The sequence below is a fragment of the Chanodichthys erythropterus genome, chromosome 9, assembly GCF_024489055.1.
Source record: "Chanodichthys erythropterus isolate Z2021 chromosome 9, ASM2448905v1, whole genome shotgun sequence".
Taxonomy (NCBI): domain Eukaryota; kingdom Metazoa; phylum Chordata; class Actinopteri; order Cypriniformes; family Xenocyprididae; genus Chanodichthys; species Chanodichthys erythropterus.
Window position 1 is genome coordinate 15130121 of NC_090229.1, and position 21064 is coordinate 15151184.

The 21064-nt window shown below is 37.8% G+C and overlaps 1 protein-coding gene across 8 annotated transcripts in view; it reads left to right on the forward strand.

The window, feature by feature from the left end:
- nfic (nuclear factor I/C) overlaps window positions 1-21064 on the forward strand; it is a 115503-nt gene that overhangs the window by 46845 nt on the left and 47594 nt on the right. The window contains exons 3-4 of one of the 8 annotated variants that reach the window (XM_067394710.1): window positions 3323-3350; window positions 3460-3563. The exons of the other annotated variants lie outside the window; for them this stretch is intronic. Coding sequence (XP_067250811.1) covers window positions 3323-3350; window positions 3460-3514 — 83 coding nt within the window. The 3' untranslated portion in view covers window positions 3515-3563. Of the gene's footprint in view, window positions 1-3322; window positions 3351-3459; window positions 3564-21064 lie in introns of those variants that run through there. 8 annotated transcript variants of the gene reach the window in all.

Below are 21064 nucleotides of genomic sequence, written 5' to 3' on the forward strand. Positions count from 1 at the left end.
GTAAACGTGGCAAAATATTGTTGCTCAGCTATTGCGGTCACGCCAAGGTCCGTTATTTCTACCATCACTCAAGCGTGTCGTATTTACGTTGAAAAGCCTCATTAAGATCGTGCTCTCCATTAAGACTCAACGCCAAGCGCTGTGTGTGGGTGTTTAAACACGCTCCCATATTGTAGCTTTTTATTGTAGCATTTGGAACACGTTTTAAAGGAATGACATGAGCTGGAAACAATCTGCTCCCTGCAGCTTAAACGTTAACCCTGGTACTAGAACCCTAACTGCCCTTCCCGCTAATAGCTCCTGCGGTCGCCTAGGCCATCCTTTGGGTTCTAATGATGGAGAGTTGTTTGTGGGATGGAACGGCTGGCAGCTGGCGTGGCTCCAGGGAGCATGCTGGGTAAACATCGCCGAGAGGGCCAGAGCTAGAAGACAGGCCCTGAGGTGCCCTTGGGTTCTAGCTGTCATTCAGGAGGTGATTGGTGTGGCTGAAAGAGGAGGGGAGATTGAAGTCTGTGTGTGAAGTCGTTAATCTCAGTAATCACCCTTTCTAGAGATAGTCGCGCACTAATGCTTAGCTACACTTGAGCTCTGTTCCAAAACCTAGTGAGCTACCTGCATAGACAGCTGGCTTCTAAGGAGCATTGAAACCTCATAAGTAGCTGATTTGGAGCACTCTACATAGGCAACAACTCCACATGGAATATAAATAACACTCTGTATATGTAGCATAAGGGTTACTCAACACAGTTTCAATTTAATCATTTAAAACTAGTTTTTTAAAAGAAAAATTTACTATTAATTTTAAAAAAATCCATTGTCTCTACATTATTGAATAATTTTAATTTTTTTTCTGATTTCAGCTGCCATCTGAAAGTTTTTTTTAATGCTCAGCACCTTGTTTTTTTCAGACAAAGTATTTTTTAATTTATAATTTTTATTTATTTTATAATAAATAAAAAGAAATATTGTATTATTAACTATTTTTTGAATGAAACTGATTATTTACACTATGCAAGAAAATAAACAGAATGGGGGTGATGTGAAACTTAACTTCCGTATTCTGTAAAATAGGCTGCTTCGCTTCCAGTTCAGGTCTTTTGTATGTGCTTTGTTAAATATAGAGCTGTTTTACTTAAGATGCCTTCAATGGAGCTACCAAAGAAGAGCATCCTGACATGATGTCCCTCGCATATGCAGATTAATATCTAAAGGTTTTTATTTTTCTTCTTCTCACTAGTCTCGCGTAGCCAGACCCTGGACTCTATCGCAGCTTTCATTGGGACCGCCCAAGAAGACATTTGACTGACATGTAACACAACCAATCACAGTTCGTTTTGTTCCACGTCATGTTTAGGGTCGTGAAATGTAAAGTCTAATGAATTATTCATTTAAGAACGTTGTGCAAGTTTACTTCAACAATGGAGCCGCGAACTTCACATACTTTTGAAAATCTAGTGTTTAGTTGATCCTGGTAAGCACTCATTGTGGAAGCGTTCTTCTTCCACAAGGGGGTTTGGCATCACAGCATTTGTTTCCAGGCGGACCGTTAAAGAATGCGACACACACATCTCCCGGACATCCTGTAGAATTCAACCAACCAGATAACGACTTCAAAACTCCTGAAGTGTTTCCAGATAAGTGTGCCATGTGCATCAGACGTTCAGCCAACGGTCCGTGGGCGTGACATCTGACCCAGGTGAAAAAAAGTACATTTCTATAATGTACTTAAAAGTGCTCTAGTACACTATGGGTTCAAGTGAATTATAAGTGGTAACTAAATACATTTTTTAAATACAGAGATAGTATATTAAAAGCACATTTTAGTTCATATTTCATGGTGTCTCAAAATAGCACAGTTGAGTACACTTAGATGTTCTTAAGATTATCTTAAGAAGTACTTAAGAAGAATTTTTAGTATATTAACTACAAAATTAGTGTACGAAATTAGAGCACTTTCAGTACATTATAGAAATTTACTTTTTTTCACCTGGGGAGGCTGAGACTATCTTCTCACTAACATTTAGATATTTAAATCGAATAAAATGTCAAAAACAAAAAGAACTATGTAGGTTATCTGATTACCTCAAAAGTCCATAGATATTGCCGTCAGTTCATATTGCTGTTGTGATGAGATCAGTTTTCTGATTTGGTCATGTGATGTTCGACATAAACCCAATGGAAATAATCAGCTAAAAATTAGTCATTGCACAGTGAGGTATTGACAGTTAACATGAGGCTGTTAACATGAATATCATTTTATATAATTTTTTTAAAACAATTTCTTTATTATAATATAAAATATTTTTGCACAGAAAATTGCCTAATTTTACAGTTTATTTCTATATTCTACAATAACATCCAGTTGGTCCACTTTTTTAATAATAAAAATATCAATAATAATCATAATTTTAATTTATGACAAGGCTTCCATTTTATGTTTGTTTGAGGAGTCTCATGATGCCTCAGGACTTGTCATGTAATTTGTTTCCTGTAAATAGATCTGCACATGCAATACAGACAAAAAGGTGCAAAAATATTCCATCTTTTCCAAATGTCATATGTGCTACAGCTCCTACATTGCCTTAAAATACTGCTTTCGTAGATAGCTCACTAGGTTTTGAAACAGTATGCTCACTCATACGACAAAGGCAACGCACAAAGGTCTGCTTTAGGTGTGCTAGTCTATCATGTTACGCTAGGGAAGGGTTCAAAATAGCTCTTAGGGCTTAGAACGGTGTCCTGACTCATTTGCAAGTGTGTGTGTGTGTGTGCATGTGTGTGTGAGTGCGTGAGCCCATCCAGCAGGTTTCTTGATGGAGTATGTTACAAATCAGCCTAAATAAGACGTAGATTGATGCTGCCCCGGAGGCAAGAAGATCTTCAAAAACACACATACAAAGAGAGAGAGAGGCATGTGTTGTTTAATAGTTTCTCTTTGCATTTGTAATTGAATACACTCACATGAGTCTTTTGTTTTTCTCTTTTAACCCTTTACAAATCACGTCATAAGAGCTGCGCTGCTCAGCAGATGCTCTCTGTGCTGTTATTCTCTGCACATACATAAACAGGCTGTTTTAAGGAGGTCAGGGCCCTGGTTTCAGACACTCTATACACAGGACAGAAGTGCTGTTGGCAGTCCATCTGCTCTGGGACATAGCAAGGGACTAATGCTAGCAGGTGCCCACTAGCAACACACTTGCAGCATTGTTAGCACCAGGAAGTTTGTAGATCTACAGAATGCAATTAAGCAGACATATACTCACTGTGTTATTTGTTGTATTATTGATATAATCTTGATCTGTTTTTTCTTCGAGCCATCCAGTGTCCCACAAAACCTTCCAGAAAATGAGGTAATTTAGTTAAACTCTGTGTAGCCGGTTATGTTCAATAGAGTCTCTTTGTGTCTTGTGTTATAGCCTCGCTCCGTCTCCTCCCTTCCCTTCTGCTCCTTGCTTACAGACAGCTGCCAGTCCTGGCATCGGCGGGCAGCATCTCTGGTGGCACTGAACAATGACAGTGCCACCGATGTCACGACTGACATGCAGCCTGGAGGATGAAACAGAGGAAATTATATGGTTGTTTAGGTTTACTCAACTGTCTTACGCCACACTTGGCTAATTCATTATGTTTTGATTAAAACTTCCACTCAGCTTGGCTACAGCTGTCGTAAAGAGAGAGAGAAGCAGCTGTCTGAATTCGCAGAACAATTACAAGCGCGCAGGCTGGTGTGCCATACGCTCGCGAGCGCGCCCGAGCTTTCATCCTGCTGTTCATTCACACTTCTCTATATCTGCCCCACTCTACAGTCTACGTCTTTGTCAGCTTTAATTGCATCTATATTTACGAGCAGAGAGGGAAACCCCCAGTCATTCTGTGCCAGTGAATGGAGGTTTTGTGTGCGACACCATGTTCCAAAACAACCGTGCTTTGCACAGTGTATTGAACGGGACACTGAGCTGAACCGTCACAAACAGACGCAAGGTCCTGGTGAAAATCTGTGCCGCAGACCATAGATAATCACAATGTCTAAACACACTGGGAACTGAAGTCAAGAAACTGAATTATCACAATTTGGTATTTCTGTTAGAATTTTTGCAGTGAAATCTATCCGTCCATCCATCCATGGAGAGTGAACTAGATACGGAGATATGCTTCCCCTTTAAAAAACACATTTAAATAGATTTTCTTGAAACAGTTTCAAGTAATGTGACACCTCACAATCTACTCTTCCCAGCAATAAATTATTTGTTATTTAAGCGACTACGTTCACAAACCACTGTTAAATTGAACAGAAAACCAAGCATACAGTATGTGGGATTTGGCATGGCAGAAAGCATGCAGAGCGTTTCCATTATAATCACTAAAGAGCTGTCGCTCATCTTAGTTCATCGCAGTCTCACAAAGTTCTGTTAAAATCTGTGAAGCTGACATAATGTCTAAACTTTGTTAGTTATAATGAGTGGATTTTTCTGAGTCTACAACACTCAGAATTAGGGTGACCAAATTTATCATGTTGGAATATGGGATGAGTGGGCAATATGACCATGATATGAGAAATTTTATTTCATGATATATACATTTATTTAACATTTATTACAAATATTTAATTAGGATACTGTCCCTTTAAGACCGAATCCATGGATGTAATGTTCTGACACATATCCTGTTTTCACCCACCTGTTTACGTCCACTTAAGCCATAACCGACTGTAATTACGTGAGATACTCCACACGATGGACATTTTGACAACTATGTGTGCATTTGACCATTCAGGCGCAAGGAGAGAGAGAACGCGTGTGAGAGAGAGCTTCTGGTCTGTTCCTATCCCGCCTTCACTAATCAATAACTAATTGTGATTGGATGGTAATTTTGTTCTATGACGAACTGATTGGTCTGTTCTTGCTTGACAGAACACTACTATCACTACTCGTTCTATGATCACCCAGTTGTAACAAAATTTTAGGAAAGATTAAATACGGGACAAAACATGATTTTTTCTTAATAAGTTGGGACACTAAGAATAGAGCTGAAATACGGGACCTCTGGTCACCCTACTCAGAATCCACTCTCCATTTAAAATGGCAGTTTTTGTTCAGTTCTATCTTGAACACCTCTGATTGGCCACTGCGTTCAAGAATTCAACAGATATGTTTGTGATTGGCCAGTTTGCTCAACGCTGCAAAAACACATTGTAAATAGAAACCTTTGACATTTTCCAGAGCGCTGGCACAAATACGCACTGGATAATTTGCCTTTTTTTTTTTCACCAATATGCTATTATGGAGAAAACTGATTCTAGACCAGCAGTTATGGGAAGCTTTTCCCTCTAAAAGCAATCAGGAGCAGCAGCAGGCAGTGGTTTGAGTGAGAAAATTTCACTCTAGTCTGTCTATCTGTCTGTCTGTCTAACCATCTGTCTCTCTGACTGTCTATCATTTCTCACTCTAAGAAAAAAGAAAACAACAGGTGTGTGTGTGTGGGAATGTGATGTCTTCAAACTTCAAAAGCTGATTAAATTGACAGGCTGCATTTAAATTGCCTCAAGCAAGAACAGACAGATTATATTAGGGGAGAATATGAAAAGCTCTTTGTTGACATTGGCCCAGGCAGATATTTAGGAATTCAGGAAACATTTTAATGGATATAAAGTCACAAATATTCAACTGTCTTGCATATTATAGCGTGCCTGAAGTAAAATTTGCTTGATTGCATGAGGGGTGTTTCTACCGCGAGGGTCCCATTTACACAGTGATTCAAGGGAGCAATTTAACATTTCTTATATAATCCAGATCACATTTTATAGGGATCAGCCAAAAGACCCAAAACCATTGGCCTGGAAAGAGAGGGTCAGTCTTTCCACTCTTTCTCTTCCTCTCTCACTCTCACTTTCACTCTCAGTCCCATTCCTTATTAAAGTGATTGAAGGCAGGAAAAACTATGCCTAACTATGCTCGGATGCTGAAGCCCACCCTGAAAAATATGGAACGTTTTCTACGGCTGTTTATTTGGAATAAAATGGCATGCTGGGGGATTAGATGGAGAGAGAAAATGCTGGCACCAGCTGTTTCAGAGGTTTGAGTTACACAGCTGCGCTCCTCCGTGACACAACCCCCCTCCCCCCACCCGCAAAGCTTCGCTCAGCCCCTCAGCCTGTTCTGGGTATTTCTGCCCCATAAATTACTGTGAAACTGCATGCTAGATAGATAAATGCTCAGAGGAAACTTGACTATATGAATAGGAATTTGAGTTACATTCTTTCTATTGTAGCAATCTGAAGACTGTTTTCTTATGCAAAGGATTGACTGTATGCACATATTTGGCATGTTGAGCTTAATTTATCTCTATTTTCTCTTTCGGTCAGAAGAAGAAAAAGGTGTTTTAATGACATTTTTATAAGAACTTTTATAGGGGTCAGAATTCTGGAGCAGCTCTACATTAAAAAAATCAAATGAATAAAAATGTAATGTTATTTCTAATTTCTAGTGTACTGCTTTGTATTACGAGAATCTCCTTCCTCTAATACCACCTGCATCTGACTAACAATAAGAATTAGCAATGGTGCGCGACTGTGATGTAAAATAAAGGTTAGGTAACACTTTATTTTAAGGTGACGTAGGTACACATTACTACATGTACTTACTATAGTAATAACAGTAAATTATGCATAATTACAAGCAACTGAATATAAATCAAACCCTAAACCTCATCGTAACTCTATAGTAAGTACATGTAGTTTATTAATATTAAGTACAAAGTAAGCAACATCACCTTAAAATAAAGTGTAACCAAAGGTTATTGGCTGTTTTGATATGTTGGCTGCTTCCTGTTTTGTTGAAAATATGCCAATACAAGATAGAAAAGAAAACTGCACTTGTCAAGCCATTTCATAGAGCCCTTAATGTTGATAGTGCTAGGTGCTAATTCCCCTTTGTGAAACGTTACTGAAGTGAAGCCACTTCACGACCAAGACTAATAGGCCGATGCAGATCACAACCAAATTTCTGTGTGTATTTGTGGGCAAATGTGTTTGCCATAGCCGAGACTACCTTCAGGCTTTCAGGGCCAGACTCTTTCTTGCGTGAGGCTGGAGATTGAGTTTCTTGGCTGACTCTTTCTGTCTGTCTCTCTAATATTGATCAGGGTTTTCCATGCTATTTATAACTCAGCCTCCCGGGTCCCTGCAGCACTCTGTAGGACGGTCTCCTCAGCCCTGTAGGGGCTCAGCTCTCATGTCTGTCTCCACTGCGCATTATTTTACGATTGATGGAGGCCACACTGATCAATGGAAATTTGGCTGAAATGTTCCACAGACGAAACTGGCTTGATTTATTTAAAGACATTTGTGGCTTTTGTTAAATCACAGTCTGGTTAAGGTGTTAGCCGTGACCCAATCATGGCTTGACACTGGAGTTTACAGGGTTTGAATTTGAATTATACTCTCTTTATTGTATGCAATAAACTATAGATTGTGCACTAGTGCTTAAGTAGACAGGTTTTAAAGCATGTGATTTCTTAAGTGTTAAAATATTTTAAGCTTATTTTTAAGCTTATTAAAAGGTTGGTAAGATTTTAACATTTTTAAAAGAAGTCTCTTATGCTCAACAAGGCTGCATTTATTTGATTAACAAAATATAGTAAAACAGTAATTTGTAAAATAACATTACAATTTAAAATAACTATTTTCTATTTTTATGTATTTTAAAATTTAATTTAATTTATTCGTTTGATGAGAAAGCCATTACTCTAGTCTTTAGATTGACATGAAATCATTTTAATATGCTTAAGAAACATATTATTGTCAGTGTTGTTTTGCTTTTCAATATGATTGTGGAAACCATAATTTTTTTTTTCAGGATTCTTTGATGAATACAAAATTTAAAAGAACAGCATTTATTTGAAATAAATCCTGTTAATACTTTCTGCTTGAAAACATACTACCATTTGTGTAGGCATGGAAGCAACACACACACACACAGATAGTGTGCGAGTGGCGAGCCCAAAGTGAGATCACTTTCACTTACATCTTCACTAAACTTTGTCAGTTGTATGTGTTTTAAGTATGTGTTTGGACATTTAAGTGATTTTAGACCATCGGATGTGTATTATTATACTGAGCTACTGCATTGATGCATTGTGGCACACGAATACTCATACAGACGGTAGCTGCACATCACGTGAACATCGCGCACACTGTGATTTATCACTAAAGTAGCTTAGAAACTCAAAAGTTATTGCATATTTTTCTACTTTTGAAGTAACTCACTCTAAAAAATGCTGGGTTAAATATAGACAAACCCAGGGATTGGGTTGTTTTCACCCAGCCATTTTTTTTCAACGAATTTTGGATTTATTTTTTTAGCCAGCAATATAGTAATATAGTAAAAGGCATGTTTTTGCTCACCCCCAAATAGGGTCAAATTTGTGGAGTATTTTAAGCTGAAACTTGACCAGACCACTTATATTACATCTTGTGAAAGAGGGCACGATAAGTGCCCTTTAACCCAACCTGCTGGATTTGTCCATATTTAACCCAACTTGGGTTGTTTTTAACCCAGCATTTTTTAGAGAATACTTAAAACCCACAGCTTCACAGTTAATAGAGGAACGGTATGACTAATTCACTCACGCAGTCGCTCTCTCATTAATGTCGTCCAGCCCTACCAAAAACTGTGAAATTTGACTGGTACTGAAATATTGGTACCGACTTCTGAAATTTTGATACCGTGACACACTAATGCATTAAAACAATATAAAAGAATATTAAATGTAGCGTGTAGTTTAATTACTGTACCTTCTTCCTAGCTTTTTCCAGTTACCTTAGCTGTTTTTTTTCCTGTAGAGTTGTTGGTATCTTTGCTAGCTGTTTGAGAAGTGAGCCAAAAACTGGAGATATTCATTAATTGTTCATATCACTTTTTATCTGTGAGTTTGTCATTAGCTAAATTATTAGGTCTAGTTAGTTAAAGGGTTCGTTCACCCAAAAATGAAAATTCTGTCATTAATTACTCATCCTCCATTTTACTCCCATAAGACCTTCTTTGATCTTCGGAACACAAAGTAAGATATTTTTGTTGAAATCTGATGACTCAGTGAGGCCTCCATATCCTGCAATTACATTTCCTCTCTCAAGATCCATAAAGGTACTAATACATACATATTTAAATCAGTTCATGTGAGTACAGTGGTTCAATATTAATATTATAAAGCGATGAGAATATTTTTTTGTGTGCTAAAAAAAACTAAATAACGACTTATTTAGTGATGGCCTTTTTTAAAACACAACTTCAGGATGCTTCGGAGCGTTATCAGTGTGTCAAATCATGATTCAGATTGCGGGTCAAAGTCGCCAAACTGCTGAAATCACATGATTTTGGCGGTCCGAACTGTGGATTCGACACACTGATTCATAATGCTCCGAAGCATCCTGAAGGTGTGTTTTGAAATGTTGACTAAATAATTCGTTATTTTGGTTTTTTTTGGCGCACCAAAAAATATTCTCGCCGCTTTATAATATTAATATTGAACCACTGTACTCACATGAACTGATTTAAATATGTTTTTAGTACCTTTATGGATCTTGAGAGAGGAAGTGTTATTGCTCCCTATGCAGGCCTCACGGAGCCATCAGATTTCAACAAAAATATCTCAATTTGCGCTCCGAAGATTAACGAAGGTCTTACGGGTCTGGAACGGCATGAGCGTGAGTAATAAATGAATTTTCATTTTTGGGTGAACTAACCCTTTAAGTTTGAATGTGTAAAGATTTGTACGTTTTGTAAAATGTCGCCATTCCATCAGAGTGCAACAGTTTTGATCACACATACATTTCATGCTGCCACCATTGATGGTATTTAGCTTTATTGCATTTAAAGAGTTGCATGATATATAATTATTTTCATCAATTGCAGCATTCACTTGGACAAAATTCAGGAAACTGCTGAAGTGGGTTAATGTGGCTTTGAGGGAAAATAAAAAAAGAGTAAAAGAGTGAGGGAGGGGGTGAAAAGCAGATATTGCTCTTTTATAATGAGTAGTCCAGATGGCTTGAGGTTAATGTTAATGTTTGCCACATTGCAGCATTGTAGCAGAAAGCATATCATAAAAAACGAGAAAGGGAGTGAGGTAAAATCGATGGGAGGGAGAGCAAGGGAAAGTGAGATTGCTAAAGGAGGGGCAGAGGCGGCCTCTACTGAAAAGAGGGCATGTGAGGACAGCTACGCTACGTCACTGTTGTAATCTCTGTGCAGTGTTCTCTTCCTGTCTTACACACTTTCTCTGTCTCCAGTTAAATGGGATGGTATCATATTCAATATATACACATACAGTATATGTTCTCTCCACATATTGTGTGAGTTTGATTTTGTAGTGCATTTCGTATTTTGTTCTGATATATAGATATTTTTAAAGCTGCATGAAAGTGCCACGTCACACGTCTGGGTCAGTGTCATATGTTCACATAGCTGTGAAGTTACAGCTGACATTGTCTGGATGTTTGTATCGAATCTTCTCTGTAAACCACGTTATAAATGCCAACTTTGGAATGCCATACATGGTTTTTCCCTATTTAAAGTTGCATTGCTGTTATACACTGATTACTGTTTATACGGTTGTTTATACGTGGAACGGAGAAGGGGGATCAGAGGGGGGCCATTTCTACTAAATCAGATGCTAGTGTAATCAGAAAGAGAGCAGAGTCCTGGAGCAGATCACTGTCTGGGCTGATAATCGACCCGCCCCACAACCTGCACAGATGTGACGTGCTAGTCAAGACTCAGAGAGGGTGAGAAGAGGAAAAGGGGGGAAAGATATAACTGACATCCTTCTGATACGTGACTGTTAGGCAGTCTAGCTGGAAATAGTGAAGCTACATTTCTCAGTAGTGAGTTGCTAGCATACTGTAGCTAGTTTTTCAATCATAGAGCTTTTAAGCTGATGCTTGAGCATTACATTTTACCTTACAATGTGTCAGGAATTAAGTTGTGTGTATTTTCTGTCAACCGGCATTGCTTCTTTTGTAAAAATCACATTTTTGAGTTGAATCTTTTCATTGAATCAAATGAATGGCTCTGTTCTGGAGGTAAAAACATTTAACAAACAAAAATGTATGATGCTTTCAATGAAGGAAAACTTTTGTTGAAGGGATACTTTTATATTGTTCAAAAATTAAAATTCTGTCATTGTTTACTCACCCTCATGTCAAGACTTAATCTTCAAAAATCAAAGTAAGATATTTTTTATGAAAGCTGATAGATTTCTGCCCCTCCATTGAAAGTCCAGGTAACCAAAACTTAGAAGATGCAAAATGGTTCATAAAGGTGACGTAAAATGAATCCATATGAATCGAGCCGTTCAAGAGAAGAGATCACCACTTTTGAGGAAAGTTATTTTTAAAAGTAACGCATTACCATATTGCATTACTCCCCATTACTTTTTATGGAAAGTAATGCTTTACGTTACTTTTGCGTTATTTTTTTGCATTTGAGCTGGAAAAGTTACATTTTTTTGCAAATGTAAAGGCCCTTTTACACCATAAGTGAAATGAATAAGCCTAAGGCTGAAGGATGCAAATTCACACCTGTACAGTAGAGGGCGCAGCTCTAACAAACAAGCCTTTCAGCTGTGCTACCATTCTGGAATACAGAAGAATAGGATGCAGGAAAAGTAAATGAATAAATGTATGCTCACATTTAGTCTAGAACTACTCTAGAATAACCATCATGTTTACATGTTGCACACAACGCCCCTGCACTCCCGATTTCTCTCAACATGAGGACAGGAGAGCTGTCAGTCAATAAATGGGAAAACAAAGTAACTTGTGTTACTTATTTGAAAAAGTAACTTAGAGATTTTGTTGTAAATTTAAAAGTAATGCGTTAATTTACTAGTTACTTGACAAATGTTATCTGATTACATAACTCGCGTAACCCACAACACTGGATTTCGCTTTATATGGTGAACAGATTTAATTTATGTGAATTACATTTTTATGTGACCTATCCATTTAACATTAGCTAATGCATTAGCTAACATAAACTAACAATGAGTAATATATTTTTACAGCATTTATTAATCTTCGTTAATGTTAGTTAATAAAAATCGAATTGTTCGTTGTTCATGTTTACAGCACATTAAGTAATATTAACAGAAAAAACTTTTGATTCTAAAAATAACATTAACTGAGATTAAAAAATGCTACAGAAGTATTATAACATTAACTGAGATTAAAAAATGCTACAGAAGTATTGTTCATGTTCATGTTATCCTAATGCTAAAAAAATGTTAAATGTAGCATGTATATAGCTTTTTTTATTTTAGCTTAGCTAATTTTGCTGTTGTTGTTAGTTCAGCTGGCTAAATTTTTGAGGACCTGGCTCAACACTGTTGCTCTTACAGTTTTGGATGGATTCATGCAAAGTCTGTACATTTTTTTTTTTTTTTTTGGAAGAACCACAAATCTGTTTGAGTTTTTAGGCACTTGCATGAGTTCTGTATGTCTGTAATGAACTTTTCTTTTACACAATTAAATTAAATCACTTTTATACAAACTTTTCAGTTTTTACTTAAAAACTTTGCTTTGAATAGACTAAACAATGAAGATTAATTGTGAGATCTCAGGGCTTGGCCTGCACGGCTGTCGGTGTAAGTTTTCCAAGCTTTCTGAATGAGGAAAGCCCTCATCAGTCCTGGACGAAGAGCTTGCTGCATGCAGCCAAGCCACACTGAAGCAGCGGAGGCTGCCACGTGAGGACTGGAGGATCCAAGAACCCCGAGACAGAGACAAGGCCAGTGTGTATCTGTGTTTCAGACCGCGTCCTCCACCACAATACAAACCAGCCGGGGTGGTTAGCACCCTCAGACACTCAGCCTGATTTTATGGTTCCCCCAATTCACATAAGGAACAAACATGACATGACATGACATATGGCAGAAGCATGACAAACTCCTGACACTGTGTATCAGCAACATTGTGTGATGAGGCTGTTGATGAGCTTAAATGCTATATAAATAAAAACTCTTTTTGTATGTTAATTAACTGATCTTGCCATGTATTTATAATTAAAACAAAGACATTAAAAAGCCTGAGGCATTTTCTTTTAAATAAAAATTAATGTTAAATAACGCATTACAGTGTGCCAAACTGTATAGAAATTCCAAACATCAATAACAACCTGTAGAATCGAGAATATCAGTACTGGAAATTTCCACATTTCTAAGCAGTTTCACTCTGTGGCACTGGCTCCGGCAACGCTGCCCCCTACTGGTGACACTGACTTTTTGCACCAATACTATACACACCCAATGTGATGATGATGATGATAATAATAACCCTGAAAAAGTCCCTTTAGCTCTTTAGGGTCCTTTAGACAGTTGAAGATGTTTGTTGAGGATAGTTCACCCCAAAATTGTTGCCATTTACTTGTGTCGTTCCAAACCTGTATGACTTGTTGTTTTTGTCGATACAATGAAAATCAGTGATCATGTACAAAACAGTTCAAAATATCTACTTAAATGTTCCACAGAATTCCAAAGGTTTGGAATGACATGAGGGTGAGTAAATGATGCCAGAATTGTGAAATGTTTATTTAGGTGAAAAGTAGGTTATCAGCCAGTACTGTTGTGGTTTCGGTTGTATTGTTTGCTACTGGCACTGTGTCCGGTCCATTCCGGTAAAGTCCGTTACAGCAGAGCGGGAACCCGGGTGTCAGATCAGAGGGGATTGCAGCCTCTCCGACCTCAGCGGAGGAAAATTCCTATTTATTATGGATCTCCAACCGCATTGCTAGGCCCTAAGAAACCGCAATTTGAAAAGAATCCTGTGCCGAGAAGAGACAGGGAGGGTGATGGAAGTAACCCAGAGGGTGAGGCCTCTGTGTTGAGGGTCCTGGCGCGACTCTGGCCTTGGAGCCCTCTCCAAACCAAACACCCTCCCAGCGCCCACCCAGACAGCCCTGCCCTTCTTCCACTCCCGGAATGGCGATGGAGGGAGAGCTGGGAAGTGTGCCCTGTGAGATCTGCCCGTCCGCCATGACCTACTGTAGCCTCCGCTCTCCTGTTAGCTCTGAAGGCCAATTAGAGATCTCAGCGAATGTTTTGATGGAAACCCAAACTAAACCTTTTCTCAATTTCATCCCCATAATCATGGAAACAGTGGATAGCGAAGGCACGAACTGTTAGCCGCTAAAGGCTTTCCCACACACGTGATGTTGGAACTTTTACCATACTGATTGTTGTGCGTGAGGGTTGCATGTACGTATGCATACGTGTATTTGCGTGTACACATAATTTGTGTAAATGCTGTGTGTGCGTATAATCATTTAGCATTATAATTTCACGTGCCAGCGTTTGTGCACTCTGCATGAGTCCTCACAAATGACATGCTATGCTCAAATTGCAGAGAGAGTGCTTTATAGCTGATCCAAAGGCTATGGTGGGTGGTTTAAGCCATTTTATATAAATATATATTTTAATATGTCTATGAAACTCATCCAAAAATAACTTGAAAGGAATACGCCGTTCACATCTGGTTTTTATATTGTGGCTTGCGGAAAAGCAGAAAAAATAGGAGCTTTATAATTCTTTACTTACAATGCGAGTGAAGCCTCAGAGTGCCCTCTTCAACTACAGCCTCAATAACTATTGTTGTTTAATGGCCCTCTGAGTCAGACTAACACTGGTTTGGCACTGAACTAGTACTACTAGTTTATTTCTCTGTTTCAAAAGCAGAACATGACACTGTTGTACCTGTGAATGAGATTGATGAGGCTCAAACTACGTTCTGGTGGCCACCTATAAATTCATCTTAGAATTAGAGCTTCAGGTTTGTAAGTGAGACAAGAGACGATATGAAGAAGAGGAGATCATCCACCTGTAGAAAAATGAATTTGACGGCTGTAGGAATGGTAATCCCACCTTCCAATTGGAAGAGCCAATCAGCTGTTTGATAGAGTATGTTTAATCTAGGATGTGCATCTGCATCGGTTTAGTTCTGATTTTTGTGTTTTAAGGCTGTTTGTTAGATTGGCACATCAATACTTTTCATAAAAAATATATATATATTTTTTTTATTAATTTAGTTATGTAATTGTATAAAGTGCAGTTTTAATTGATTATGTGTGTTCCTTAAAGGGGTAGTTCACCCCAAAATGAAAGTTCTGTAATTTGCTCACTTGATGACCCGTGTTGGGGCTAACACATTACAAGTAATGCAAGTTATGTAATCAGATTACTTTTTTCAAGTAACTAGTAAAGTAATGCATTACTTTTAAATTTACAGCAAAATATCTGAGTTACTTTTTCAAATAAGTAATGCAAGTTACTTTGTTTTCCCATTTATTGACTGACAGCTCTCCTGTCCCCATGTTGATTGAAATCGGGAGTGCAGAAGCGTTGCGTGCACCGTGTAATCATGATGGTTATTCTAGAGTAGTTCTAGACTAAATTTGAGCATACATTTACTATTTACTTCTCTTCCGTCCTTTTCTTCTGTATTCCAGAATGGCAGCAGAGCTGAAAAGCTGGTTTGTTAGAGCTGCGCCCTCTACTGTACAGCTGGAGGAAGCTGTACAGTAGAGGGTACATTTGCCAAATGTACAGCTGTACATTTGCCAAAAATAGAACTTTTCTGTTTTAAAACTTTTTAGGTAATAACGCAATATTGTAATGCATTACTTTTAAAAGTAACTTTCCCCAACGCTGATGACATCATTTTTCGTTTTCATATGATCATAAACAAAAAGGAAACGTTTTTGGTTCTTTTAGTAAATATGACTTCCATGTGTTTTTCTAGATAAGTTGAGCTGAGAGTTCAGGGTAGATATGTTTCTGAGGTGTCATTGTTAGAAAGTAACATGTGCAAAGTGTGCATACGTGTGTGTGTGTCTGCACCTGCAGTGTGACTCTTGTATAGCCTTGCCTGTCTTCCTCCAGCTGGCAGTGATTTGTCCAGGCGTTCAGATTGAGCAAATAGCTGCAGTGTGTTATTACTGTCAGACTCGGGCAGCCCCATAATACCCCTCTGCCACAGGAAGCTGCAATCTTGCAGAAAAGGTCAGCTGGACCAATTACCTCCGCCTACCATTTTCCCCTTAGTGAGTCCCTCTCAGCGTCGCTCGCCCACTCCTTCCTCACAGGCCCCCCAGTAGTTGAGACGAGAAGTAAAAGACTGTCATTTGGATTTTGCAGCTGTTGGACAGCTCCTCCTCCGTTAGCTATTTGTGAGGGATTGTCCTCACTGAATATTGTTTTTGAATGCTTATTTTTCCATTCTCATGGAAAATTGTAGATGTTTTTTCATCCAACTCTTGTTGTTGTGTGTTCAGACCACTTTTTCCTTTTTCATTATTTTATTTTTACATTACAGGTTTACCAATATGATATTTTTTATGATATTTATTATGTTCAGAAATGATTTTTAGTTTTATTTTTGACACAATAATACATAAACAATCATCTTTATTATTAGTAGTAGTAGTAGTATACATTTTCATAATGCACATTATTTTTACTGTATAAGAATATTAAAGTGCCTTTATTATGGCATTTGAAAGGTTCCTATTTTTGTTTTGGAAGTCCCTAACAACAGGTTTAAAAGCATGCAAGGTCAAAAAACACTTTAATTGTCTTATAATATGCATTTATTTTTACCTTATTTGCTCAGCTCCCAAACGATTCACTCAAAGATTCATTTTGCCAAACCCCTTGTTTGTGTGACACTAATATGTGGTGATTGGTCAGATGACTGCTGCTGGTTAACATGGAGTACAGTGTTCAGAGCTTGCATCACTTACATTATATTATAATAATGATGGTGCTCTGCTCTGTTCTAAAAATAAAGACTCAGAGAGGAAATAAGTTGTTTTATGTTAGCGAACCTAGCCGACAGCTTGGTGGTAAACACAGCCCAACAGCCTGGTTAGCCCAACGCAGAAACGTATTGATAAAGCCCTGACGTATTGCTCTCTTCTTTATCATAACTCCAAGTAATAACAACGAAAAACATTTGACACATTTCTAGACAATTGTGATCGAATGCTGTTAGCTGGTTAGCTGGAGACCTACATGCTACACAACACACACAACTAAATACGTATTTGTGCATGCTACAGAGAATGAGGTGACTCTGGCTCAGAATTTGGACGCGTAGACGTCAATGGCATGTTCTGAATGAACCGTCTAAGGGTTTCAGTCCAGTAACGTTACTCTACTTAGGCCATTGAACTGAAACTCAGAACCATGTGGATGTTAGACACTGGATTTTAGTCCTTGCTAATCAAAAAAAATGTCTAGAAGATTTTTATTTATTTTTTTAGTTAGAGGACATATAGACTTGTGCTGTTTCAGTTGGATTGCACATCAGAACAGGAGAGTCTTTTTGTTTGGGGGCAGTTTTCATTTGCGCGCACAATAAGTGGGCGGGCAATATGCTAATGCTTCGTTGTGACGTCACAACGAAATGGCTTAAGATTCGTTTTACAAACGACTCGTTTAATTGACTTACTGGCTTACTTTTAAGAGACAATAACTTGTTTTCATTCACTTAGAGCTATGTTACATACAACATGAAAGGTAATTTTAAAAAATCCATAATATGGGCACTTTAAACATTGATAATAGTAATACTGCATGATAAAATATATATTGAAATTATATTAATAATTTTAATATTAATTGTGTTTTAGTATCAATTTCATTATGGTGTAATTAATATTTGTGCCAATTGTTGTCAGCTTTGTTTTTTGTCAATGTACAACTGTTGCCCAAATTAATGGATTTAAAAAGTTTAGCATTTATATAACCAATCATTTAAACAGGTAAGTTAATTTACCTGTGAATAGAGGCAATTTAGTTTTATTTACAGTATATTTAAGAGACATTTTTTTTCATAAATGTGACTGTACTCATCCTTTCATGCTCTCTCTGTCTTTATATAGGACACCAGTTTGCCGGACCACATAAAAGCACAGGCTTCCTTCATTAAACGTCAGCTTTGCGGCATCGACCCTGTTCTCCTTACCTCAGCAATTTCAGAGAGAGATTTAAGAGTAGACATTCCCTCTATCCTCTTCTTTTTATCTCTCTCTACTGTCTTTCTCAGAGTGCTGCATGCAGGTTCCAGAATTGACACTCGCCAAGCACCAAATGCGAGTTTAAATGGGCTTTAGCGAGTAAATAAAATTGAGTTACTCTCCAGTTGGCCGATAACTTGATTACGAACTGCAACATTTAAATCGAATTGTAAGAGTGATAGTCTGACCCTGACTGCAATTACAGACATACAAAGCATCTTATAAAGTAAACATCTGGTCTGACTTGTGCATCCGTGGTAAAATCTAAATTAAATAAATAATTTAAATTAAATTAAATAAGATTAACTAAAGAAAAATACTATAAAAATTGTCCAGTATACAATTCTGCTGCATTTTTCCCACAATATTTCCCCTCAGCTGTGATATTCCATATTTAAAAACTGTTGCCAAACAGAAATTTCCTATCAGTAGTGCTTGTTGACACCTGGCGGTCTTGAAAAACAAAACCTGCTGCTTTCCTTTCTGTTTTACCCTGGCGCTTGTCCATCCAGAGGGTCTGTAATGAATTTAGATGAACACTGATATTCGTAAGATATTAAGATATCCCATTAAAACTTTCCCAGTGGATTCATATCCATGCAGGCCCGGGGGCCAGTGTGGTCCGCCAGACTGCTAAATGCTTCAAGAAACCCCTCCCTATCACTCTCGCTCTTTCACACACGCTCTTTTTCAGTCTGACATTCTCATTCAGTTCTTCTCTAGATGTTAAAGACTTATTGGCCGGCTGTGATGGCGATGGCCAGGATCAATAACTCTTACCCTGACAGCTCTCATGGAGACAGAAAGAGATGCAGACAGAACAGAAAAAAAGAAAGAATTTTATAGAGATGTGCATTCACTATGTTTGTTCTTCAGCAGAAAACAGATCAGCAATGAAATCAGAGCTTTGAAACTGATCAGCAGTGCTGAAAAGAGAGACAGAATGATACACAGGGAAAAAAAGAGGGAAATGTAGGAGAGATATGATCAGATTAACAGGCTGTGATGTCTGAGACACACATCCATTGATTGGGCTGTGTTACGTTATGTTGCATTGTGCTGTTTTGCATTATGTTTAGGGATGCACATTCATATTGTATATTTAAGTGTGCATGCTAATTTCCTTTATTTTTACATGTATATGACTTTTTCCATCATCTAACACTCACATTATTAAACACTCAGAATTATTTAAAGGGTATTTTTGCTGATTTGTGTTCATTTTCCATGTTTCCATGAGATATCAAATTTCTTTGTCAGAAAAAGCCTGCTGTATGATGAAAAAAGTTTTTGTGTCCTTGCTAATGGACGGTCTAATCGAGCCCAGTGCATTATGGCTGTTGAAGTTTTCCTACCTTTTTGAGAGGCTGCTCACTCCAGAGCCAATGGGTCATGCTTGATGTCCAGCTCCTCCTCTCTGGATCTAATTGGTGGAGCTAGAAGGTCCAACTTCACACTAACTTAACCTTAACCCTATCCTTAAACCTAATTAGTTTAAGCTCCACCCCTTAGATCCACAGAGGTGGAGCTGGACTAGGCTAAGCTCCACCCATTTGGCTCAACAGTGAACACCACTTGACCTTTTTGGCAAATGGGGACGCCATGTAGCACCAATAAAAAATAAAAATAAACATCACATTTCTACTACATAGACTGTTTTATTAAAAGACCATCTAGCAAAGTGGTGAATTACCCCATTCGTCAATACTGTTAAATATAATCTTTAGCAAATTTCAAAATGAAAATCCATTTTTTTTTTTTTTTTACTATAATGCCTAAATTCACTTGGAGCATTTAAAAAGACTGATTACTGTATTTTTGTATTTTATTTTTACAAAATAGTATAGATTTTAATATTGACCATTTATCAGTTATCGACCAACTTGAAAAATATTTATCAGCATACCAGTATTGGACAGAATTTAATATCATTGCATCCCTATTTATTCTGTTATTTTGTGTTTTAACGAGTTGTTCTGTTTTGTAATGTATTGTTGTGTTGTGTTATGCTTTATAAAAGCCTGGAGTGAATCTAAACTCCATTTGGACTGAGCACTAAGTTCTAATCAGTTCAGGAGATTTGGAATTGGATCTTCCATTGATTTCCTTGAGTTTGAGAGCCCAGAATTTGCAGCATGGCTACATTTTGATTATCCACTGTTTAAACAAAACTTTTTTTTTTTGGAAGAAATTGAGTGGTGGTGGCTATGCCATAGCTAAAATGTCCGTGTTTTTAGCATGCTGCTGTGTGGTTGCTAGGCTCTTCTAAGTGGTTCCTTATTGGCCCAAGCTAAAAGAGCCCACCCCATGTAAGTTTCCTCCTTCAGTGGAAATCCAGAGGATTTATTTTGCAGATTTACCATCCAGCAGGGGACAATCGCTAGTATGATCACTTAAAAAAGTAATAGAATAGCTGTCTTCAATAAGTTTAATTCTTTGCTTGCCTTAACAAGTGCCACCATGAGAGTGTGGTTTATAAAATATACATAAGGGCTCTTTGTAGCTCTTGGTGACTCTTTGTTTCATACTAAATTCCACAGTTGCAGTGTAAAGGGACAGCTCATAATTGTTTCAGTATTTCAGCAGACTGAATGTCCTCTGATCCATCTGTCTTATTGGCTCTGCGCTGAGGGAAATAGCATCTCTTCCTCTCAGAGTGATGGAGAATGCTGGGGTGTGGTATGTTGCCCTCATTCAGCTCAGCTACAAATGGAAATGAAAAGTTACATGCTGTTTCAGCAAATGATGTTGACCAATCCACACACACAGACACACTTTAGCACTCATATAAACACTGCGACAAATTAATGGTAATTTAATGTGGTTAAACAGTCAAGCCATCCTTTTGAAAAAGTAGTCAGCTGTGCTGTTTAAGGGGTCAGTTTCTTTTTAAATGTACAACTATCACATTATTTTATTTACAGTATGTTGCACTCAGAGCAGTATTTATCTGATCGACAAACAATAAGGATGACCGCATTAAACCTGCAAAGGTCTCA